Raw genomic sequence first — 26,609 nt, forward strand, 5'->3', positions numbered from 1 at the left:
TTAACGCTCTGTTCCCCCCATGTCTTTTTTTGGCATTGTTTGTTTGTAAGTGCTTGTGTACATGTTGACTGGTGCGCATCGGGTTTTGTACCCAAGTTGTTATTTTCTTGATGCCGTTGGTTTTGGAATTAAACTGCTTCGGCTATTACCTAGTTGTGCTCTCCTGCGTCTGACTTCCCTGCCACCAGTTACGCACTCCTTACAGAATACCACACCCGAATATGGAGTCAGCAGGAGCAGGTGCCCCTGGTATGGCGAAGTTAGTGGGTTTGTGCTTCAATGTATTTGCTGCATTGCATCAGAAATCCTTGACATTTCCCAGGCAAACCGTCATAATTTCCAGGCAAGGGTATCAACGAAGGAGGGCTATGGGTTACGATATCTGGCATCGGAGGAGTAGGGATAGGCTGGCGGAGAATATGGCAAATTTCCTCCATAAGCTCCTCTTGCTGGGTTAGGCGCCACTGTAGCTCTGCTGAAACCCATTCCGTTTTTAGGTAAGGTATTCTGTAATGAATACTCAGGGAGAAAAAGGTGTAGGTTCACACGCAGAACGCAGCAGATGTTTATTAAGGCTTCGCAGATGGTAGGAATCGTGGTCGCTGGCAATAGTCAAACACAGGTAGGCAAAAACAAACAATGCCTGACAACCATTCAAACTGAACTAAATAGGGAGTTGATGAGACCAGGTGAGAAACGAACACAGGTCAAATCAATGAACAAAAATTAAAGACAGGGCTACGTTCCAGAACACAAAGAAAAAGAACACAAGGTTGACTAAGAAAAGAAAAGCAGAACCTTACATTTAGACTAGTTGAGTATCTGGCACATCAGCATTTGTGGCCAGAAACAAATAACTTTCTTCTGAAACTCAGTCTATTCTTGTTCTGAGAAATGAAGGCTATTCCATACGAGAAGTTGCCAAGAAACTGAAGATCTCGTACAAAGCTGTTTACTACTCCCTACACAAAATAGTGCAAACTGGCTCTAACCAGAATAGAAAGAGGCGTGGGATGCCCCGGTGCACAACTGAGCAAGAGGACAAGTGCATTAGAGTGTCTGGTTTGACTGGCAGCTTCATTAAATTGTACCCGCAAAACACCAGCCTCAACGTCAACAGTGAAGAGGCGACTCTGACGTTCTAGGCAGAGTTGCAAAGATAAAGCCATATCTCAGACTGGCAAAATTACACAGACACTGGACAGAGATATGGCTTTTTCTTTGCAACTCTGCCTAGAAGGCCAGCATCCCGGAGTCGCCTGTATGCCTATGTAGATATTCTAATGTACACCTATATAGATATTCCATTAAAAATCAGCCGTTTCCAGCTCAATAGTCATTTACAACATTAACAGTGTCTACACTGTATTTCTGATCAATTTGATGTTATTTTAATGGACAAAAAAAAGTGTTTTTCTTTCAAAAACAAGGACATTTCCAAGTGACCCTAAACTTTTGAACGGTAGTGTACCTTTGTATATATAGCGTATATCTGTATTTCATTTTCAATAAATTTGCTAAAAACATGTTTTCACTTTGTCATTATGGGGTATTGTGTGTAGATGGGTAAACGTTATTTTTATTCATTTAGAATCAGGCTATAACACAACAAAATGTGGAATAAATCAACCTTTCTGAAGGCACTGTAAATAGACCAATAACAAAAAAAGATCCAAATCTCTCTCTCCAATACCAGCTAGTTTTCTGATTACATATCCCTCCTATTAGGTCCCTCCCCACTCAGACCACTCCCAGACAGTCCTAGCTAAATTACTGCCTGAGAAACATTGTTTTGCTAAAAAGCATTTAAAAAATGACAATTTTTATGAAAAACTATTACTTAATTGTTACCAATAAATGATTTTATACGGAGATAAAAATGGCTGAATTGGGCCTTTAACACCATAACAAAAATTGATTAATATACCAGCATTACCTGAGCATCCAGGATCCGGACCACAGGGATGTGGAGTCTCTTGCCATGTTTAGGTGTGGCCAGGTTGGACAGAGCCAGTGCTTCCTCCAGCTCCTCCATGGCTGGTTGGAATTCTGTTCCACTCAGGGTGGTCTGGCACCCAATGCCCCTCTCCAACATCAGACTCATGGTACTGGGGGCCAGAGAAGTCTTACTGTCTCTCAGAGAATCTGCATGGTAGAGAAGGGACAAAGAGGTGCTTTTTACACTAATGAGCAGTAACGAGCCATGCCAAACCAAGCCGTACTGAGCTGGCCTAGTTGCTGGAAACGTGTGAAAAAGATGATGTTGTCATGACTCTCTCGGTGAGGATCACAGTACAACAGATAGCACAAACCACCCTCTCTCCCACAGGAGAGGGGGAGTTGGGCTGGTTTTATGACTTAATGACAGGTCGTAAAACTTTCTCTCTCTTGCACTGCAGTATAGAGAAGTTAAAAATCCCTTTGTTAAAAACAGAGAGACAATGCCACCAAAACGCCAACATGGAAACTTGTTTTGAAGAAATGTAAAAGTCTCCTTTTGATTACAATAATTCCACGACATTCTCTCAAATAGAGAATTTGTGAACATACAATTTCAATCAGGAGAAACGACAAGGATTATCCAGTCGCAGTACATTTTAATGACCTGAAACATGACATTCTACCTTTAGATTTTGTGGCATAGAGAAAGTTAAGATATCAGACAGGGGAGGTGATATAAAAAATACTCTAAGCAAAAGATAATGTTTTGGGATTTTCACCCTCCAGACATTATTTCCTAAAGGTCTTAATGATGAAATGCCAACAGGCCCTCCGATTTGACACACTGAGCTCTATCAGAGAAGTAGTTGGTGAACCAGGCGTGGCAATCATTTGAGAAACGAAGGCTGCTGAGTCTGCAAATAAGAATGTGGTGATTGACAGAGTCGAAAGCCTTGGCCAGGTCGATGAATACAGCTGCACAGTAATGTCTCTTATCAATGGCGATTATGATATTGTTAAAGACCTTGAGCGTGGCTGAAGTACACCCATGGCCAGCTTGCATAGCGGAGAAGGTACGATGTGATTCAAAATGGTCAGTAATCTTAGACCTTAGAGATGCAGGGTAGGATAGATATAGGTCTGTAGCAGTTTGGGTCTAGAGTGTCTCCCTCTTTGAAGAGGGGGATGACCGCGGCAGCTTTCCAATCTTTGGGAATCTCAGACAATACGAAAGAGAGGTTGAACAGGCTAGTAATAGGGTTTGCAACAATTTCGGCAGATCATTTTAGAAAGAGAGGGTCCAGATTGTCTAGCCCGGCTGATTTGTAGGGGTCCAGATTTTGCAGCTCTTTCAGAACATCAGCTATCTGGATATGGGTGAAGGAGAAATGGTGGGGGCTTGGGCGGGTTGCTGTGGAGGGTGCCGGGGTAGGGGTAGGGGTAGCCAGGTGGAAAGCATGGCCAGCCGTAGAGAAATGCTTATTGAAATTCTCAATTATAGTGGATTTGTCGGTTGTAACAGTGTTTCCTAGCCTCAGAGCAGTGGGTAGCTGGGAGGAGGTGCTCTTATTCTCCATGGACTTTACAGTGTCCCAGAACTTTGAGTTTGTACTGCAGGATACAAATTTCTGTTTAAAAAAAGCTAGCCTTAGCTTTCCTAACTGCCTGTGTATATTGGGGGCTATTCGATGCTAATGCAGAACGCCACAGGATGTTTTTGTGCTGGTCAAAGGCAGACAGGTCTGGAGTGAACCAAGGGCTATATCTATTCCTGGTTCTACATGTTTTGAATGGGGCATGCTTATTTAAGATGGTGAGGAAGGCACTTTTAAAGAATAACCAGGCATCCTCTACTGTCGGGATGAGGTCAATGTCATTCCAGGACACCCCGGCCAGGTAGAAAGGCCTGCTCGCAGAAGTGTTTTAGGGAGCGTTTGACAATGATGAGGGGTGCAGGCAATGAGGCAGTGATCGCTGAGATCTTGGTTGAAAACAGCAGAGGTGTATTTGGAGGGTGAGTTAGTTAGGATGATATCTATGAGGATGCCTGTGTTTACGGATTTGGGGTTATATGTGGTAGGTTCATTAATAAATTGTGTGAGATTGAGGGCATCAAGCTTAGATTGTAGGATGGCCGGGGTGTTAAGCATGTCCCAGTTTAGGTCACCTAGCAGCACGAGCTCAGAAGATAGATGGGGGGCAATCAAATCACATATGGTGCCGAGGGCACAGCTGGGGGCAGAGGGTGGTCTATAGCAAGCGGCAACGGTAAGAGACTTGTTTCTGGAAAGGTTCATTTTTAGAAGTAGAAGCTCAAATTGTTTGGGTACAGACCTGGATAGTAAGACAGAACTCTGCAGGTTATCTTTGCAGTAAATTGCAACACCGCCCCCTTTGGCAGTTCTATCTTGTCAGAAAATGTTATTGTTAGGAATGGAAATTTCAAGGTTTTTGGTGGTCTTCCTAAGCCAGGATTCAGACACGGCTAGGACATCTGGATTGGTGGAGAGGCTTCTAATGTTAACATGCATGAAACCAAGGCTTTTACGGTTGCAGAAGTCAACAAATGAGAGAGCCTGGGGGATGGGAGTGGAGGTAGACACTGCAGGGCCTGGATTAACCTCTACATCACCAGAGGAACAGAGGAGGAGTAGAATAAGGGTACGGCTAAAGCATAACAGAACTGGACGCCTAGTACGTTCAGAACAGAGAGTAAAAGGAGCAGATTTCTGGGCACGGTAGGATATATTCAAGGCATAATGTACAGACAAAGGAATAGTAGGATGTGAATACAGTGGGGGTAAACCTGTGCATATAGTGATCATGAAAGAGATATTGTCTCTAGAAATAGCATTTAAACCAGGTGATGTCACTGCGTGTGTGGGAGGTGTAACTAAATTGTTAGCTGAGGCGTGTTGAGCAGTGCTAGAGGCTCTACAGTGAAATAAAACAATAGTTACAAAACAGAACAGCAATCGACATGGCATGGTGACGTTAGGGAAAGGCATGCGTAGCCGGGTGATCATACAAGTCCAGTGCCTGGCTTGAGCTAGCGACACGGGGCTAGCAGGCTAACAGAAAGGCCTTAGAGGATGACGCGACGGAGGAAAGTCTGTTGTGGGCCCCTCGTGCAGTTACATCAGTGGACGGATCAGCAGGGCTCCATGTGGTAAACCAGGCCAATTGGCAAAATATGTATGGTGGCCGAAGAAATATGTCCGAAGGACCTCTTAAGCCAGCAGTCCAATGTGCTTTAGATAGCTAGCAGGCTGCAGATTAGCGGCTGTGCGTTCAGGGATCGTTAGCTGTGATAATGGCAGGTGGATTTTTTGTAATCTAAAAAAATTGGTTCAGAGCTTGCGGTAGGAATCCGGAGATATGGAGAAGAATAAGTCTGACTAGCTCTGGTTTGAGTCGCGCTGTACAAACTGGCGAGAGTTGTCTGGGATAAAGGTAGCTGATGACCGCTAGCAAAGGATAGCTGACTGCTAGCTAGTGGCTTCGGAATGTATTCGATGGGCCTCGTAAGCCAACAGTCCGTTGCGCTCTAGACAGCGAGCATTCAGGGGTTGTTAGCTGCGAAGGTCGGAAGGTGAGAAGGTTCAGAGCTTGCGATAGGAATCCGGGGATATGGAGAGAAAAATAGGTCCGGTATGCTCTGGTTGAATCGCGTTGTACAAACTGGCGAGAGCTTTCCGAGCTAGAGGTTAGCTGATGACCGTTAGCTGGCTAGTTAGCTGGCTGGTTTATGTTGGAGAGATTCCAGTAATAAAGGCAAAGAAAAATACTTTAGAGAAAAAGCAGTTCCACACCACATTGGGTGAGGCGGGTTGCAGGTGAGTATACTGAAGTAAGGGTTTGGAAAAATATAAAAAGATATGTGAAGAAAAATATATAAAAATATGTATACATGGGACAAGACAAGACAAAGGACAAATACGTCTGACTGCTACGCCATCTTGGAATGAATCTGAAGCTTATTATTAAAGAGCAGTGTTACTACCAAGAGCAGTGTGCGGGTTTCTTCTTCTTTCTCATTTTATTCAACTGTTACCATGCACCTGCAAAAAAGATAGCTCAGATGTGCGAGTGCCATTTGAATTTGACATTCTTCAACGTAGCCACCCTTTGCCTTGATGACAGCTTTTGCACACTCTTGGCATTCTCTCAATAAGCTCACATCATCATCACACCTCCTCTTCCATGCATCACGGTCGGAACCACACATGCGGAGATCATCCGTTCACATACTATGCATCTCACAAAGACACTGCGGTTAGAACCAAAAATCTCAAATTTGGACTAAGACCATTTGGAATCAGACCAAAGGACAGATTTCCACCAGTCTAATGTCTATTGCTCATGTTTCTTGGCCCAAGCAAGTCTCTTCTTATTATTGGTGTCCTTTAGTAGAGGTTTCTTTGCATCAATTCAACCATGAAGGCCTGATTCACACAGTCTTCTCTGAACAGTTGATGTTGAGATGTGTCTGTTCATTTAAATTCTGTGAAGGATTTATTTGCGCTGCAATTTCTGAAGCTGGTAACTCTAATGAACTAATCCTCTGCGGCAGGGGTAACTCTGGGTCTGCCTTTCCTGTGGCGGTCCTGATGGGAGTCAGTTTCATCATAGCGCTTGATGGTTTTTGTGTCTGCACTTGAAGAAACGTTTAAAGTTCTTGTAATGTTCTGTATTGACTGACCTTCATGTCTTAAAGTAATGATGGACTGTCGTTTATCTTTGATTTTTTAATATATAATATGGACTTGGTCTTTTACCAAATAGGGCTATCTTCTATATACCACCCCTACCTTGTCACAACACAACTCATTGTCTCAAATGCATTAAGAAGGAAATACATTCCACACATTAACTTTTAACAAGGCACACCTGTTAATTAAAATGGATTCCAGGTGACTACCTCATGAAGCTGGTTGAGAGAATGCCAAGCGTGTGCAATGCTGTCATCAAGGCAATGGATCTACTCTGAAGAATCTCAAATCTAAAATATATTTTGTTTTGTTTAACACTTTTTTGGATCCTACATGATTCCATTTGTGTTATTTCATAGTTTTGATGTCTTCACAATGTACAATGTAGAAAATAGTTTTAAATAATTTATAAAAATGAGTAGGTGTGTCCAAACTTTCAACTGGTACTATATACAGTTACTGTATAGAGAGAGAGAGAGAGAGAGAGAGAGAGAAAGAAACAAACCAGGGGCCTCATTTATAAATCATGCCTAGGGACAAATCTGTGCGTTAACCATGCGTGGGATAATTTCAATGTTCGATTGAGAGTGTGCGTAAATGTACGCACAGCCTTGACCATGTATATGCACAGTGTCAACTGGTGGAATAAGGGAGCTGCTTGTCAAGCATAGAACGGGGAAAATATACTATATGTTGAAAATGTCAAATTGTGGGAGTAATAATTAAATTCGATTTCATTGTATTTCCATCATGAATTCATGCAACATATCTTGACAGCCATATCATTTCACCACAGCAGTACATTTGTTATGATAAAAATCCATATAAAGTACAGTCATTTGTTAAATTATAGGTACTGTGAAAGTGAAAAGTACAGATTGGCTCATCAGACATTGTTTCCCAAAACTGTTATAGGAGTTTTGTGAGGATTTAAGGCTTACTTTAAAAAGGCAAGTGCTATCCACAAAGGGCACTTTTCAAGTGAAACTTGCCGATCGGCATCACTTGATAAACCAATGTTTTGGATGCAATTATCATCTAAATAAACTGTAACATTCCATTTCCATACACCATCGCACAACAGGTTGAAGTCAAGAGGGGTTTCTTTGCCATCAATGGTTTCCCCAAATACGAATGGAGCAAAAGACGGCACCCACATCACCATTTCAATGATGTCGCTCTTGCTGCGGGTGATTCTTTGATCAACCGCTACGCTGACGACACCATTCTGTATACATCTGGCCCTTCTTTGGACACTGGGTTAACAAACCTCCAAACGAGCTTGAATGCCATACAACTCTCCTTCCGTGGCCTCCAACTGCTCATTAAAATGCTAGTAAAACTAAATGCATGCTCTTCAACCGATCGCCCGCCCGACTAGCATCACTACTCTGGACGGTTCTGACTTAGAATATGTGAACAACTATAAATACCTAGGTGTCTGGCTAGACTGTAAACTCTCCTTCCAGACTCATATTAAGCACCTCCAATCGAAAATTAAATCTAGAATCGGCTTCTTATTTACAAAAAAAGACTCCTTCACTCATGCTGCCAAACATACACTCGTAAAAATGACTATCCTGCCAATCCTTGACTTTGGCGATGTCATTTACAAAACACTCTAGTCAGCAAATTGGATGCAGTCTATCACAGTGCCATCCGTTTTGTCACCAAAGCCCCATATATTACCCACCACTGCGACCTGTATGCACTATGTTTTTATGCAGATTTTAGAATATTGCAATGAAAATTTGTCGCCAATTGGATGGAAACCTAGCTTCAGGCACATTCAGAGGGGTTAAATGCGGAAGACACATTTCAGTTGAATGCATTCTGTTGTACAACTGACTAGGTATCCCCCTTACCCTTTCCCAGAAATACACACATAGACAAATGGAAGAGGGTGAAAAAAGCTAATCAACCAAATATAAAAATATATAATTATGCTGAGTACCACAAAAGACAAGTGAGAAAAGCAGCAATCTTCCAGATAAGGTCTAGAAATAAAAACAAATGACGAAGAGAGCTGTGAAGAGGACACAACAAAACCTAATTCCCCAACAGGAGACTGAAAAGATTTGGCATGGGTCCTCAGATTCTCAAAAGGTTCTACAGCTGCACCATCGAGAGCATCCCGGCTGTTTGCATCACTGCCTGGTATGGCAACTGCTCGGCCGCCGACTGCAAGGCACTACAGACGGTAGTGCGTACGGCCCAGTACATCACTGGGGCCAAGCTTCCTGCCCTCCAGGACCAAGCTATAAGACTCCTGAACATCTTATCAAACGGCTACCCAGACTACTTGCTTTGCTGCCCCCCCCCCCTTTTTAACACCGCTGCTACTCTCTGTTGTTAGCATCTCACTTTAATAACTCTACCTACATGTACATATTACCTCAACTAACCGGTGCTCCAGCACATTGACTCTGTACCGGTACCCCCTGTGTATAGTCTCGCTATTGTTATTTTACTGCTGCTCTTTAATTACTTGTTACTTTCATTTCTTACTCATATTTTTTTTAACTGCATTGTTGATCAGGGTCTCGTAGGTAAGCATTTCACTGTAAGGTCTGCACCTGTTGTATTTGCCGCATGTGACAAATCAAATTTGATTTGAACATTTGATTTGACAATGACAGAGTATGAAGAGTATATTTGGGTGGGTTGTATAAGGGTTGTAATAGGTTCTACGTACATTTGGGCTGTGAGACGATGAGCTCCACCTCATCAGGGCTGTTCTGGAGGATGACTGCTGCGTCAGTGAACGTCACGCCCTCCAGACTGATTTTATTTAGAGAAATCAGACGACCACCTGCATAATCAACCAATCAAAGCACAATATCAGTCTGACCATCAACCAAAGATAAAAGAAAAGACTAGTATGATATGTACAGTGTCTTCAGAAACTATTCACACCCCAAAGATTCTTTCCATATTTTGTTGTGTTACAGTCTGTATCTGGAGTGTGGCAAAGCAATTCACCTTTTGTCCTGAACACAAAGTGTTACTGTATGTTTGGGGCAAATCCAATGCAACACATTACTGAGTACCACTCATATTTTCAAGCATAGTGGTGGCTGCATCATGTTATGGGTATGTTTGTAATTTTTAAGGACGAGGGAGTTTCAGGATAAAAAAGACATGGAATGGAGCTAAGCACAGGCAAAATCCCAGAGGAAAACCTTGCCCAGTCTGCTTTCCACCAGACACTGTGAGTTGTTTACCAAGAAGACAGTGAATGTTCCTGAGTGGCCGAATTACAGTATAGACTTAAATCTGCTTGAAAATCTATGGCAAGACGGGAAAATGGTTGTCTAGCAATGATCAACAACCAATTTGACAGTGCTTGAAGTATTTGGTTAAGAATAATGGGCAAATGTTGCACAATCCAGGTGTGGAAAGCTCTTAAGAGAATTACCCAGAAAGACTCAGCTTTCAGATTACAGCTGTAATCGCAACCAAAGGTGATTCTACCATGTATTGACTCAGGGGGTTGAATACTTATCTAATCAAGATATATTAGTGTTTTATTTTTCATGACTTTTCAACAAATGTTCAAATTTTTCTTACACTTTAACATTACGGAATATTTAGTGTAGATCGTTGACAAAAAAATTACAATAAAATACTTCCTGAAGGCAGTGTAGGTGTGTGTGTTTGAACTATGTTCACTTGATACGTAATCTTGTCTGACACCCAAAGACTTGTTTTTGCTCCCTGTTCAGTACCTGGTCTGATTCTGCCGTCTCTGTCTGCTGGTCCGTCAGGTACGATGGAGGCTATGAAGATTCCCAGGTCCAGTTTCCCTGTGTTGTTCTCCCCCACTATCACAAACCCTGAGAAAAAAGAGATATAGATACAATATATATATATAGAGAGAGAGAGACAAGAGAGAGACAGAGGACCAGAGTTATTGTATTTCTATGGCAAAAAAAACAAATCTACAAATGCACCCTTCAATTCCTAATCACCCCTAAAATCCTGTTACTCACCAAAGCCCAGTTTAGGGTCTTTCCTTAGGACCAGACTGATGATCTCTCTCTCTGGAGAACCCCTGGTTGGAGTGTCTACTATAAAATAACCCACAGGTCAGGGGTTAAACATAATACCAAGTGTATTCATAAAAAAAAGCCAAGATTAGAGTTAAGAGTTAAGTTAATGCAGAGAGTTAAGCATATGCAGTGTTATAGTAAATTCTTCAGATAAGAGTATGTAGCGTACTCAGTCCTCACCTTGTATAGAGGAGGTTGTGGAGTCATGTTTCTGTAGCATGGGATTGGACATGATTCTGGGGATGGGCTCTGGAGTACTGGAACACAACAGTCGTGGGTTTGCAAAGTTCATCATTATACTAACAATCTGTACTGTTGGAAATCATTTTAGAGTACTAGAACACAACGACACATAGTTTGTCACCACAAATATTGTCATCATTGTCAAAGGATAAAGTCAACGTAAATAAGCAGAGGGTCTCTCCCTTTGTGGATGAATAAACAAATTGCAGTGGAGGTGAGGTGAGGTGAGGCATGCGTTACCCCCATGGAATGTAGGACCCTTTGAGCTCAAGTGAAAATCATGTTATAGATGATGAGGTTCATTGTTATGTAGTGTTATTTAGTGCATGCAGTGTTATGTAGGGTTACATCGTGTTATGTACTGTTACCTCCAGGCCTGCTGTTCCTTCATCTCTGACAGTGGGCATGGCTCAGGTAGATCTCTGCTCATTTCCCTCAACTCTCTCTGTTGCCTTAGACGCGCCTCCACCTTCGCCGTGATGTCATCACACGACTTACTTAATGACTCGCGGTGGCCGAGGTTGGATGGTAACTCTACGCTGTTCAGGACAACCTCAGAACATGAAAGACGCTTCATACGGGAGTCACTGGTCCGACAAATAGACTGGTACTTGTCAATGTTCTCATCTGGAAAGACAACAAATAATCATAATGAATAAGCAATTGTGTGTGTGTGTGTGTGTGTGTGTGTGTGTGTGTGTGTGTGTTTGCGTGTGTGCCTGCCTGTGTGTGCTCTAAGAGCCCCGTACCTTGAGCGATGCTGTGGCTGAGTTGCCTGGAACTCATCTCGCTGTGGAACTTGTGCTGCCCGGAGCAGAGACTAAGGAGGTACTGCGCAATCTTAGAACTCTCTGTTACAAAGCTGTGCTTCTTACCACTGGGACCACCACACTCTATGGTCAGCTTACGATGCTGGGGGAGGAGAGACAACTGTCAGGGGGTTGTCTTTTAAATCAAGAGCATTGGAGCTGTTAATGGAAAACCCTTCTGAAAGCACAGTCCACCCTTACAAAAAAAAGGTGCTACGTAGAACCATGTAGGGGTTTTGGGTTTGTCCCCATGGGGGAACCCTTTTTAATGCTAGGTAGAACCTTTTGCAGAGGGTTCTGCATAGAACCCTCTATGTTTGTTTCTTCTTAGAACCCCTGTAATTGGTTCTTCCTAGAACCCTCTATGAAGGGTTCTACAGAGAACCCTTTAATCTTGAAAGGGTTCTTACTAGAACCGTCTATAAAAGGTTCAACCAGGCTTTAAAATTGAACTCTTTATGACAATAGACATTCACTTATTGTACAAAACATTAAGAACACCTTCCTAATATTGAAAATCCTAGTTTACAGGCCACACCATACCTTCTAGTCACGTTATGCAAGCTTGCAAAACGATGTGTAATTCTTATTGGCATCCAGCCAGAGTGAGGATATCCAACAATTGAACCTTTTAATCACCCGCAACCTGCATTCAGAATGACTGCCAGGGTGGGGAAGATTGATAAATGAGACTACCTAAACCATCTTGACTGGAACAACCATCTCCGTAATGAGGGCAATAAGTCAACTACTAACAGATTCAATTAGTTTAGAATAAGTATGCTATTTATCTTTGCATCAGATCAAGCAATCAACCAATGCACATGCAAAAACACAGATATTGAAACAAACTGTAGAGCATGCTTTAGAGCATGCTGGGAAATATAATAATGATGGGTGTGGCTGAGTGTTTTACTCTACACAAAGTAAAGAATTACACAAATCACACTCACTTCTGGTTTTCACACCAACACTGGGGTTCTTTTACACCACCGAGTGTTAATTTACCTCTGTTACACTGAAAAAATCAACACTAGGTAATACTGGCCAATTTGCTGTGCACAAATGTTCTCATATTAGGTACAGTTTAAAACATTGTCACATCTTTTTAACTCTAGAGGGCTAAAGTTGAACCTTTTACTGTAGTGGGCTAAATCAGGGTCATACAGTGTATTCTTGGTAGCCTTAAACAAATGTACCTTGAAACAAAAGTATTCACCTTAAACACATGGTTATGGTCTTAGAGAATTTAAAATAAACACCTGTACCATGTTAGATATAGAGTTGAAATGTATTACATTTTGAGTTTGCATTCCAATATTACATTTTATATACATCACAGAAAAATAACACTTGAATTTTATTTTAAATCATGTTTATTAATTATGAAATTATGAAAAAATGGTTCTTCGGATGATAAAGGTTCTAAGTAGAACCCTTTGACTTTTCAAAGAACCCTCGTCTTCCAAAAATGGTTCTTCAGATGAAAAAGATTATTGATAGAACCCAATCCCTCTGCAACGAACCCTTATTTCTTGTGGAAAATCTACTAGCTGGTCTACAATGGAACTAGTAAAGTACTATAGTAGTTGTAGTACAGCCCTAGTATTCCAGTAGTACTCACGTTGGCGGAGATGGTATCGGTCTCTCTCCAGAGGAATCGCCGTGTGACAGTGCGGAGGTGGTTCTTCAGCTCATAGACGATGATTCCTGTGGCACAGACTCCCAGCACCAGCTCCCCTACCACCGGCTTCTTCTCCCGGCCTACCCGATGGAACACCATCCCATACTCTGGAAGCTGCTGGGCGATCTGACGGGGAGATAGAACAAGTACGCTGCAAGGTTGATTGTAGTAAAGGAGAAGAATGTGCTCAACTCAAAAAATATGATTGTGTAGACAAGTAAACAGAGTGCTTGAAACCAAAATAGATCAAATACAAAAAGGGCCAGCACTCACTTGATTATGATTTGCAATAATAGAAGCTTGATTTTAATTGCCTTTAATTTACAAAGCTTATATTATTGGAAGTAATAATCAAGTGTGAGAGCGGGCCATTTTTTTTATGTTGCAGGGCTAAACAAGGTTAAAATGAAGATGTTTGACACCTATAAGTCAAATAAAAGTTCTATAAAAAAGTGGTTATTTCAATTCAGTAAATGTACTGAGTGTGTGTGCAAATGCATGCAAACAGTACTGTATACTATATTTATGTTTGTTGTCTCTCCTCTTGCCTACTTTTAGGTACTCGGTTTCTGCCTCCTCTGGCAGCATCTGGGCATTGTTGGCATGTAACCGTGGCAACTCCTCCTTTAGATTGGGCAGAGCCATCTTCTCCAGCATCCTCTTAGACACAAACTGCTCTAGCTGGTAGTAGTTCCTGCCATACAACTGAACAGAGATAACAGGCCTGTCAATGACATATACTTCCACTAGTGTAGTAGTGTTCCATAGGTACCAAACGGAAGAAAAGTCACTGAAACAATGAAGGGACTACCTTGACTTGTCCAATAAGAAATGCTCATTTTTGTCATGCGGAGACCAAGGTCTCTTTTACAGATGAGCCCTGTATTATCATCAATATACACATCACTATTCACATCAATACACGAAAAGCAAAACACAATCATAAAAACAAACACATTCTCCAGTAAAAAGGTCCTCAATTCAATTTTAGAGAGCCTAGGAGATTATTCCACAAGTAAGGTGCACAGACCCAGTTCCGCGAGGCTGGAAAAGGGGGCATAGACCCCTCAGTTGAAACTTGTGCCACCTCAGTTTTTATGCCCCTATATAAAATTAACTAAAAAGTTTAAATGATTGAGTGTCAGGTTGGCGTGAAATCTGTATCTCCGCTGCGCTGTATCAGCACCACGGACAGAGCACGCCTCGGAGTGTGTGTGTGTTTGTGTGTATCAAATCAAAATCGATCACATCCAGGTGATTAGCAGATGTTATTGCGGGTGTAGCGAAATGCTTGCGCTTCTAGCTCCGACAGTGCAGTAATACCTAACAAATTACACAACATATACCCAATACACAGAAATCTAAGTAGGAATGAATTAAGACTATATACATATGATCGGAATGGACAAAGATACAGTAAAATAGTATAGAATACAGTATATACATATGAGATGAGTAATGCCAGATACATAAACATTATGTGACAAAGATACCGTAGAATATTATAGAATACAGTATATACCATATGAGATGAGTAATGCAAGACATGTAAACATTATTAAGTGACTAAGATACCGTAGAATAGTATAGCATACAGTATATACACATAACTAAAGTGACTAGTATTCCATTCCTTAAAGTGGCCAGTGATTTCTAGTCTATGCCTATAGGCAGCAGCCTTTAATGTGCTAGTGATGGCTGTTTAACAGTCTCTTGGTCCCAGCTTTGCAGCACCCGTACTGACCTCGCCTTCTAGATGATAGCGGGGTGAACAGGCAGTGGCTTGGGTGGTTGATGTCCTTGATTATCTTTTCAGCTTCCTGTGACATCGGGTGCTGTAGGTGTCCTGGAGGGCGGGTAGTTTGCCCCCCGGTAATGCCTTGGGCAGACCGCACCACCCTCTGGAGAGCCTTGCACTTGCGGGTGGTGCAGTTGCCGTACCAGGCGGTGATACAGCCCGACAGGATGCTTTCAAAAAAAGTTTGTGAGGGTTTTAGGTGACAAGCCAAATTTCTTCAGCCTCCTGAGGTTGAAGAGGCTCTGTTGCGCCTTCTTCACCACACTGTCTGTGTGGGTGGTCCATTTCAGTTTGTCAGTGATGTGTACGCCAAGGAACTTAAAGCTTCTCCACTGCGGTCCCGTCAATGTAGATAGGGGGGTGTACCCTCTGCTGTTTCCTGAAATCCACGATCATCTCCTTTGTTTTGTTGACATTGAGTGAGAGGTTGTTTTCCAGGCACCACACTCCCAGGGCCCTCACCTCCTTCCTGTAGGCTGTCTCGTCATCGTTGGTAATCAAGCTTACTACTGTTGTGTCATCTACAAACTTGATGATTTGAGTTATATCTCACTGTAGTAGGCTGTAGGCTGTTTGGGTAGGCGTAGGCGTTCACCTTTTGTTTACGTGTTTGTTTACTAGCCTAAATATAGATTGTGTCATGCCTTTATTGATCTGATATTTTGCGTATAGGCATATTAGTGGACCTACCGCTATTTTGTTCTGTTCGCTTTCATTCGTTCGCATTCGTCTGTATTCTAAGCTAAACTGCTATTCCTTATTTTTGTTAGGCTACTACTTTCAGCATATAGTTTGTATCATTTTGGTAAGACAGCTGTGTGTACGGCTGCATTCACATAGGCGGTTTGTAATAGGTGAATTATCTTATCGATAGTATCTTGTAGCCTATGTTCATTGCCAAATAGGCCTTGCTTTAGGATGTAGGGCGGGATCCATTGTGTTGATACAGCGAAGTGGAGATGGGCTACAGATTTCACACCAACCCGTCACTTCAAAAGCACTCAATGGTCTCGGAGTCTCTGCATTTTAACTTTATGTTTATTGTTGAACAGAGTTGAATGACGGGAACCCGGTTACCAAGATTATCCCTTTTCCAGGGATAAATCACTGCAAGGAACCGATAAATTATAATAAATCATTTATATGAACAGCATGGCGTGAAATGGAACTGTTAAATTATATGCGGTGTCTAAATCTGTCTTCTCTACAATCTCTGCATGATGAATCAATGCTCAGGGTGGGGACAGACAGCCCATATCAGTATGGAGCGCAGTTCACAATACATGTAGAGCAATCATCTCTTGCAGTCTTTCTCCCTCTCCATCAACTCCATTCAAATTGCATCCAAAATAGATAATCCTATTATAGATTGATATATACCATATATATATATATGTCCTAGCCTGCCTCTTTTAGGCAATACATTCAATGCAGTATTAGCCTTATATTTAGCTAATTAATGATGGGTTATGCATTATAAGCTTCTAACTTATGTCTCTTGCGCACTACGCAAGCACCTGTGCTCCGCTGGCCTATCCTTAAAAAACACTCCTTAGGTAGACTAGAATAGCTTGTTGGACATCATTTTTTTAGCATGTCACATACCAATAGACTATTCGAAGAAGAAAGCAAGCTCTTTTTGCCGAATGTTAAATACAGGAGCCAATAGAACTCACAGGTAAAAGAGTGTGCGAAGGCGGTAGGCTATAGCAATTATTTATTCAGACCAATAACCAATAACCATTCAATCTTTGTGAAGAGAAGTGAAAGCCTTCTGCATCTAATTCCAGTCATAAACTAGTCAAGGATGCCATTAGAATGATGAAGATAAGGACAACGAAACGTATTTCATTTAACTGTTGAAAACGAGGACGGAATGAAGCAACAAAAGAAAGAAAGAGGTAGGCTAATAACATTAGGGGAAATATTATGAAAGTTATATATGCGTCAGCCTACTAATTAGCCTATACAAGTAGGCCCTACTATATTTCAAAATTAATTAGGCCCTACTATATTTCAAATTTGCAAGCCTATAGCCTACTTGTAACTTTGTAGGACACGTGCTGCACCAGAATCTCATGTTCTCTTCTGCTTTATCATGGTTTGACCAGCGTGCGCAATCCCATATAATACAGTATAACACAATACAGTAATACAGTTCACACTCAAAAAGATTAGCCTATTGGAGCTAGTTTCATTTTTTTTTACCGATGGGAACATATCGCTAGCTACATCTATGAGCTTTTATGTTTTTCTGTCCTGCGTAATGTGCAGTAGTCTATACGATATAGATAATGGAACAATCGTTTGGCCTTTTTTGGGTTTGGGCTCAATAAATGTCACTAATGTAGGGCTCATAAAACATATTTAATATATAGCTCATCAGGCTCAGGTAGCATCAGGTTTCAATTTTCATGCTGATTAAAGCTCTATTCAAAGCCGGACATATTTATATGCTTTATAATGCTTTTGAATGACAGTTCCGGTTTTGTCAGGAAATATCGGGTTACCCGGGAGAAAAGTGCTGTATTCTCGGGATGAAACATTTGTAAAATAACGGAAAATATTTAACCCTAGCATAGCTTGATATAAGCAGAATTCAATATAATTCCAATGGAAGAACCCCCCAAAATGTTGGCCCTTCACCGATTTCAACTGCCCCCTTACTAAAAGCAGATTTACCTAACTCAGTGGAGATCGAAGGGATCTCCAGAGTTAGCCATCCCCGAGACGGTCTGGTATCTTGTACATCCGTATGAAGTAAGGTACGGCAGAAGTTTATGGAGCAGGGCTTTATAAACAAAAAGAGTGACATGCATCGATCTACAAGAGGGGCCAACCTACTTTCTGATACAAAATGCAGTGATGTGTACGGAACCTATTGTCAGTAATAAAGCTTAATGCACTATGATAAACTGCATCCAATGGCTTCCATACAGTGGCAGTGGCATTCATAAGGACAATATTGCAAAAATCTATAACGGCTATGAATGTCGACCGATTGATTTGTTTTCTATCATTTAAGGCATGGCTTATTCCTATAAAATAAGCCCAATTTACTATTTATAGGCGGGGAAACGATCAATGAGGGAACCATCGAATTTACATATGCATATACCATCAGATACATTTTTACTTGATTTTACCTGCATTAAGTACCAAATTCAGTTCAACAAAGGCTTTCTATAAAGCACTGAAAGAAGCTGCTCAACCGCGAGGGCAATAGCATACACAAAAGTGTCATCTGCATGTTAACATTTTCTGTAGATAAACCAATATAGTTCATATAGACATGTCACGATCGTCGTATTGAGGAGACCAAGGCGCAGCGTGATATGAATACATCTTATATATTTTAATAAAGATTGATTAGTGTCGAACTACAAAAACAACAAACCGACAGTGAGGCTATAATAATACTAGTGCAGACACAGGCAACTAGACATAGACAATAACCCACAAAATACCCAAAGAAGATGGCTGCCTTAATATGTTCCCAATCAGAGACAACGATAAACACCTGCCTCTAATTGAGAACCAATCTAGGCAACCATAGACATTATAAACACCTAGATGATAAACAACCCCATAAACCTACAAAACCGCTAGACAGTACAAAAACACATACATCACCCATGTCACACCCTGACCTAACCAAAACAATAAAGAAAACAAAGAATACTGAGGTCAGGGCGTGACAAGACAGTAAAAAGTACAGGACCTTAAATGTATCCTAGTAGGACACCTTTCGTAAATTCAAGGAAATCTGACGTAATACCATCAGAAAAAAACAGTGTCCCGTGTGTCAAGTAATTGTCGAACCAATTACATGACACCTGAAGAAATATACCAATTGCAGTCAATCTTTGAATAAATAAAGAGTGGTCAACAGTATCGAAAGCCTTCAATAAGTCAATAGAGAGCTTAGTGCTTCATCCTATCAATACCCTTTACCACATATTTTAACACCAAGGTTGCAGGTCTGTCAGTGAGATGTAATACTTACTCATAAACCTACTGCTCTGGCTGGAAGACTGATTAAGAGCCATACAATCTCTCAGGGTTTTATGGAGAACGTAATCCATTATGCACTTCATAAAATAAAATATTTAAAAAATAAAATATCTGAGACAGTGCTTCACTCAGTTTACCTCAGACATGTAGTCCCCAAACTCAGCCTGTAGAGCGAGAGCTGCCAGGAACATGCCTGTCTCCTCGTTGCAGTACAACCTGTCCTCTAGGATGTCCTTCCGCAGCTGCAAGTAGTACTGGTGAAGCGTCACTCTGTGTCTTGGAACACCACAACAATGTACAGTTCTTTAACGAAAAAACTGATAACTGAATTTCACTAACAGTTCATGACACCAAATCTCCAGATACTTTAAATAAAAAAAGTATTGCAGACTCACAATATGAAGGAGATATCATCAACAAAAAACTTGATCCTTAGAAAAACAAGAAAAGAGGTCGACACTACTTTCTTCCAATTGTCAGGAGCAACTTTAGAGATTTTCGTCTCGTGGTCCAAGAAGAAATATTCATCATCTAAATGAAAGGAAATATATATGACATTATAAAATCAACTTTATAGATGTAGCATCTTAATTTGAGCCAGCTTGCTACAGCAGGAAAATAATACTGCCGCAACAGGAAATGTGAATTATTATGTGGATTATAATGAATTTACATTTTTTTGTAGGTGTCGATACATTTTTAGTTAGGGAAAATCAAGTCTGACATTTTAAAGTAGAAATGACAAACTTTAGATGCCTTTTTAAACCTTAAATACACGACAAGTTTGCATGCCCTGCAAATTTCTCAGCAACAAAATAGTGATCAAATTAAGATCCTATGTTTATGAGACACAAAGCTGTCGTCAGTTTCTTACCGTCGGTGTAGGCCAGTCCGAAGTAGAAGTGCTCCACCAGGTTAGCGTGAGCCACCACCATGTCGAACACATCCCTCCCTCTGGACTTCATGTCACATCTGACCAATACAGACTGACCACTGGGCAACACCACAATGACCTCCCTCTGAGACGAACAAGACCTGCCCTTCTTAGACTGGTGGGAAGATGAGGGATGAGACGCAGGAGTGAGAGAAAAAGAGAGAGAGAGTGCGAGAGAGAGAGGGAGAGAGAGACACAAACAGACACACAAACAGAAAGGAGGGTAAAAAAAAGATAATCAATCCGTAGTCAACAAAAATATGCACTCAAGGACAAAAATCATGAATATTGTGGTAAATGTTCTTACCACTATGGATCCGGGTAACTCCAGAACCACCTGGGGTTCGTCAGCCATTCTGATAAACTCGGGACCAAGAGCCTGACAAGACACAACACAATGTAAACACAGCAATGCGGATACACAATCGCACCATGATAACATTACTACACACAGAAACAATACTAACACCACAATACACAGACACACACACACACACACACACTCACTAACACACGTCCGTACACTCTCCAGTCTGTGTGTAGGATGCACCAACCCTGGTTGTGACCGTCACTATGCTCCAGCAGCACTGCAGTCTGAAGTCAAGACTGATAAACCAGAACTGGATCGGAGGTGACAGCTACCTCAATCTCACTGGGGCCATGACGTCAAAGGCTAAGCTGACTGAACCTAGTTTATTGTATCTTCGTTTCATCCCCACACACACTTTGCTGCATGTACACATCCTAGTTATCAAAGAAAAACTATTTTTCCTGTAAAAAACCTTGAATGTACTTTGAGTAACATACAAATCAATCAAATTATCTAAGAAACTAGGATTCTAGCTTAAACTGTATAGGAGCCATATGCCTCATAGGACAAACTATGAGAATAATAAGAAGTACACAGTCTATAGAATCTATGATTTAGAGTCATGCATGCTCTTGTGTATTATTACCCCCAGAGCCCAGCAAATAACTCCATGGGTCTCAGCCAACATCACAGGGTGTCATAGATAGATCATAGACAAACGGACAGACGGATGGATGTAGGTATGGCTGTAGGTACGGATGGACAGACAGACTTACCTTGGCTTTCCTCTGGGTGAGGCTGGCTGAGGAGTCGCTGAAAGTGATGGAGGGGCTGGGGGATTGGGGTGCGCCCTTTGAGGGGACGCCAATGTAGGGGCTCTGGCACAGCCAGCTACTACTACTTTCTCTGTGTCTGAGACCCTGTGGCAGTCTTGAAGGACAGGGGAGAAATAATCAGAGAGAGATGGAGAGATTCAAAGAAAGAGAGATAGTCAGAGAGGGAAGGAGAGAAAGAGAGAGCGAGAGAGAAATAAACAAGGACAATGTGCAGAAGGGAACAGGGGAGATGAGTGACACACTCAGACAGTGTCATTGTTGCTCAGAGTCAAAGACAACAAGTAGTGAGAGATATATATAGAAAGTTCAGAAAGAGCGTGTGAAGGAAATTTTACTTTGTGTAGAAACAGTCTTGAAATGTTAATCTGGTCTTTGGTGTCAAAAACAATCCTTGTTTTCTGCCTAAGTCTGGTGAGGATATGAGGGGGGGGGGGGGGGGGGGTCATGACCTTCTCCTGAGGACTATCTGGTGGAACACCTAGAATATGTTTGTTAAGTTAAGATCGGAGACGGTGCCAGACACATGCCAGAACCAACCCTATGAACTATGCCTATTTAACGTGTCTGTAACCAGTATATAAGGGGACTAACGGGACTGCCCCATTAGAGCTCCTGATCAACATGTGTACGTGGTGCATTGAGTTGGTTGGAAGCTCTCCAGCGCGCTGATAATAAACAATGATTAATTTAAGATGGACTTCGTGTCCCTGTGTAAGAAACTCCACTTGGTGCTGCAAGCAGAGGCTCTCTTCTTGCCCCATATGCATCTTTTATGATTCTCTTGCCGTTACTTGCTTTGATTCTGCCTGTGGAGCTTTCCAGTGGGGATCTGCGAGGAAAAGCGGTGGCGCATTTTATGAAGTGCGAGGGAAAGACAAGATTAATATTTTCAAGACTGTTTCTTCACAAAGTAAAATTTCCTTCACAACAGGCTTTAATCTTGTGCCTTATTCCAAAACAATCAGAACACTTTTTTTTTGTTACATTTTCCAATACTTTTACAGCATTAGTTGCTCATTATCAAGTTCGTTGTAGACAACATAAAATCATTCATTTTTGTCCATTTTCATGTATAATCTTAGCAAAAAGGGTTCGTCAAACATTTCTCCAATGGAGTCAGCAAAAGAACCCTTTTAGGTTCTACATAGCACTTTTTTTCCAAAGACTGTAGGATACAGTAACGGATGAGGGCGTGCATATTTCCCAGAGTCTATCTGGATGTTTAAAGTCTGAGGATACACACAGGTCAGTCCCACAGGTAGGTGTGTTTGTGTGTGTGTGTTTGTGTGTGTGTGTGTGTGTGTGTGTGTGTGTGTGTGTGTGTGTGTGTTCATCTGCTTCGTTAGCCGTGTACGCAACATTTCCAGGTATATATACCGGTCTATGTTCGGTGGGTATGCAGGGGTGGGCGAGCTCCTGGCTTTCTGTCTCCAGGGTTTGTGAAGTAAACTTTCTGTAACACAAATACCAAACGACACTGATAGAACAGATACTTTAGGAATAAATAGGCTTAGTACAAACATTTGTTCAGTTCAAAGATACTTAAATATTTTAAACATGCCACACATACTGTTATACCTATTGCAAGCAACAGTTTACACATATTACACTAAGAAGTGGAACCTTTCCCTCTGGATGCATGTCAGCAGCTTCCACATTCCACAGCAACATTTATCTCATTAACTGTAAAGAGCAAATGAACCATTAGGAGTGCTTAAGATCATCTAGAACATCCTTCAACAAATGAAACACGGAAATCAAATTTTTATTAACAAATACCATGAAAAACACAGAGCTGTCGAGCTACTCCTCTGCAAATCCAGAATTAAGTCACACAAATAACAGTTTTTTTTCCCATGAGTCACTAAACATGAAAAACCAAAACTGTAGCGCTTTAGTTTACAGTGCTGAAATAACGGTAACATCCAGAAAGTAATAGTAAACAGTAAATAACACTGCAACGACCAGGTAAGAATGTAATAATAACCTGTTAAAGATAAACTACAATCACCAAAAGTACTCCTGCTCATCGAACATCCCATTCCAAAATTATAGCCATTAGTATGGAGTTGGTTCCCCCTTTGCTGCTAGAACAGCCACCACTATTCTGAGAAGGCTTTACACTAGACATTGGAACACACTAGATGTTGGAGTGCTCAGGACCTCAGACTGGGGCGAAGGTTCACCTTCCAACAGGACAATGACCCTGAGCACACAGCCAAGACAACAGAGCAGTGGCTTCGGGACAAGTCTCTGAATGTTCTTGAGTTGCCCAGCCAGAGCTTGGAATTGAACCCGATCAAACATCTCTGGAGACCTGAAAATATCTGTGCAGCAACGCTCCCCATCCAACCTGACAAAGCTTGAGAGGATCTGCAGAGAAGAATGGGAGAAACTCCCCAAATACAGGTGTGCCAAGCTTGTAGCGTCATACCCAAGACGTCTCAAGGCTGTAATCGCTTCCAAAGGTGCTTCCGCAAAGTACTGAGTAAAAGGGTCTGAATACTAATGTCAATAAAGGTAATCTTTTCTTTTTGTGCAAACATTTCTACAAACCTGTTTTCACTTAGGTTTAGGTTGATGAGGATTCTTTTTTTAAATCCATTTTAGAAATAAGGCTGTAACGTAACAAAACGTGGAAGAGGTCAAGAGGTCTGAATACTTTCCGAATGCACTTTGTGTGTGAAATTTGTTTTGATTTAGAATGGACCACTATCATGCACCAGTCTCAAAACAGGGGCAGGGGAAAAAATATACATGTCATCTATGCACTTAAGTAGCGAATGAATCACGCCTTTCCCATGGTTCATTTTCCTACCAGCCAGGTAGGCTTTACTCCTGTTGTAAAGAGAAGCAATGTGCTTAATATTAGGAAAGTTGAGAAATAAATACATTAGGCCTAGCCTATCGAGAGCTGAGGGATCCTTCCCTTTTTTAATACAGGCCATCAAAACTATGTTGTTTTCAATACAAATGTTGTGCAGCATGAGTTCTGGGGCTTCTACAATGCCCAATTTTACATGCCCAATTTTTCAGTTTTTGATTTGTTAAAAAAGTTTGAAATATCCAATAAATGTCGTTCCACTTCATGATTGTGTCCCACTTGTTGTTGATTCTTCACAAAAAAATACAGTTTTATATCTTTATGTTTGAAGCCTGAAATGTGGCAAAAGGTCGCAAAGTTCAAGGGGGCCGAATACTTTCGCAAGGCACTGTAGCTTGTGTAACTGAGTCAGGTTTGTAGGCCTCCTTGCTCGCACACGCTTTTTCAATCCTGCCCACAAATGTTCTATAGGATTGAGGTCAGAGCTTTGTCAAGGCCACTCCAATACCTGCACACGCTTTTTCGATTCTGCCCACAAATGTTCTATAGGATTCAGGTCAGGGCTTTGTGATGGCCACTCCAATACCTTGACTTTGTTGTCCTTAAGCCATTTTGCCACAACTTTGGAAGTATGCTTGGGGTCATTGTCCATTTGGAAGACCCATTTGCGACCAAGCTTTAACTTCCTGACTGATGTCTTGAGATGTTGCTTCAATATATCCACGTAATTTTCCTTCTCTTTATGCCATCTATTTTGTTATGTACACCAGTCCCTCCTGCAGCAAAGCACCCCATGAACATGATGCTGCCACCCCATGCTTCACGGTTGGGATGGTATTCTTCGGCTTGCAAGCCTCCCCCTTTTCCCTCCAAACATAACAATGGTCATTAAGGCTAAACAGTTCTATTTTTGTTTCATCAGACCAGAGGACATTTCTCCAAAAAGTACAATCTTTGCCCCCATGTGCAGTTGCAAACCGTAGTCTGGCTTTTTTATGGCGGTTTTGAAGCAGTGGCTTCTTCCTTGCTAAGAGGCCTTTTAGTTTATGTCAATATAGGACTCGTTTTACTGTGAATATAGATACTTTTGCACCTGTTTCCTCCAAACATCTTCACAAGGTCCTTTGCTGTTGTTCTGGGATTGATTTGCACTTTTTGCACCAAAGTACGTTCATCTCTTCCTGAGCCGTATGACGGCTGCGTGGTCCCATGGTGTTTATAATTGCGTACTATTGTTTGTACAGATAAATGTGGTACCTTCAGGCGTTTGGAAATTGCTCCCAAGGATGAACCAGACTTGTGGAGGTCTACAATTATCTTTCCAAGGTCTTGGCTGATTTTCTTTGATTTTCCCATGATGTTAAGCAAAGACGCTTTTAGTTTGAAGGTAGGCCTTGAAATACATCCACAGGTACACCTCCGATTGATTCAAATGATGCCTATCAGCCTATCAGAAGTTTTTAAAGTCATGATATCATTTTCTGGAACTTCCAAGTTGTTTAAAGGCACAGTCTACTTAGTGTATGTAAACTTCTGACTCATTGGAATTGTGATACAGTGAATTATAAGTGAAATAATCTGTCTATAAACAATTGTTGGAAAAATTGCGAGTGTCATGCACAAAGTAGATGTCCTAAAACTATAGTTCGTTAACAATACATTTGTGGAGTGGTTGAAAAATGAGTTTTAATGACTCCAACCTAAGTGTATGTAAACCTCCGACTACAACTGTACAATCAAATAAATATATCTTATTCCAAAACATTAACAGTAAACATTATGCATTAGAGCTATAATATAGCTAACGTTAGCTAGCTAATGAGTAGCTGATCTCTATAGGAAGTTTTCATTTAGCTCATCTGGGTTTGTTGCTGTTAGCTAGCACATGACAAGACGTAGTCGGACATGACATGAATTACCAACATACTTGGATCCATTTATTTTATCACTACATAAATGTGACCCGATTCAGGAAACTAGGTGTATGTCGCAAGTTACGACTTCACAGGAGATCCCTTTGAACGTAAAAATATATTTTTTTTATCAAAATGTGTTTTTTGGCAGAAATGCCTTCTCGAACATCTGAACTTTCATGTGCCTTAATATCAAACTTCTTTGTCATCTGTAAATACAAATATAATTGTTAAATTACAAGCCTAGTTGGTTTAGCCACAGCAAAAAAAGTCAGCAACCTTCCCGCTAGCCATGAGATAATGAGTGGGCTGGATATGCCGAGAGATGAGTTTGGATTGATTGGTGTTGCATCTTGTGTCTTTAAAATGAGCTGCTCCCGTACTGCAGTATTTTTGGTTTAATTCAAATAGTACCATTCAAGGGTTTTTCTTTATTTTTACTATTTTCTACATTGTAGAATAATAGTGAAGACATTAAAACTATGAAATAACACATGGAATCATGTAGTAACCAACAAAGTGTTAAACAAATCAAAACA

At 41.2% G+C, this 26,609-nt stretch overlaps 1 protein-coding gene across 1 annotated transcript in view; it reads right to left on the reverse strand.

Moving 5' to 3' along the window:
• LOC139409294 (tyrosine-protein phosphatase non-receptor type 13-like) overlaps window positions 1–26,609 on the reverse strand; it is a 111,157-nt gene that overhangs the window by 41,979 nt on the left and 42,569 nt on the right. The window contains 15 exon segments of the mRNA XM_071154222.1: window positions 1,937–2,145; window positions 9,349–9,465; window positions 10,382–10,489; window positions 10,646–10,723; window positions 10,886–10,962; window positions 11,317–11,575; window positions 11,698–11,860; window positions 13,382–13,567; window positions 13,994–14,146; window positions 19,391–19,529; window positions 19,649–19,784; window positions 20,128–20,302; window positions 20,495–20,566; window positions 21,274–21,427; window positions 22,711–22,786. Of these exon segments, the coding sequence (XP_071010323.1) occupies window positions 1,937–2,145; window positions 9,349–9,465; window positions 10,382–10,489; window positions 10,646–10,723; window positions 10,886–10,962; window positions 11,317–11,575; window positions 11,698–11,860; window positions 13,382–13,567; window positions 13,994–14,146; window positions 19,391–19,529; window positions 19,649–19,784; window positions 20,128–20,302; window positions 20,495–20,566; window positions 21,274–21,427; window positions 22,711–22,786 (2,102 nt within the window).

This window comes from Oncorhynchus clarkii, chromosome 1, assembly GCF_045791955.1.
Source record: "Oncorhynchus clarkii lewisi isolate Uvic-CL-2024 chromosome 1, UVic_Ocla_1.0, whole genome shotgun sequence".
NCBI classification, from domain to species: domain Eukaryota; kingdom Metazoa; phylum Chordata; class Actinopteri; order Salmoniformes; family Salmonidae; genus Oncorhynchus; species Oncorhynchus clarkii.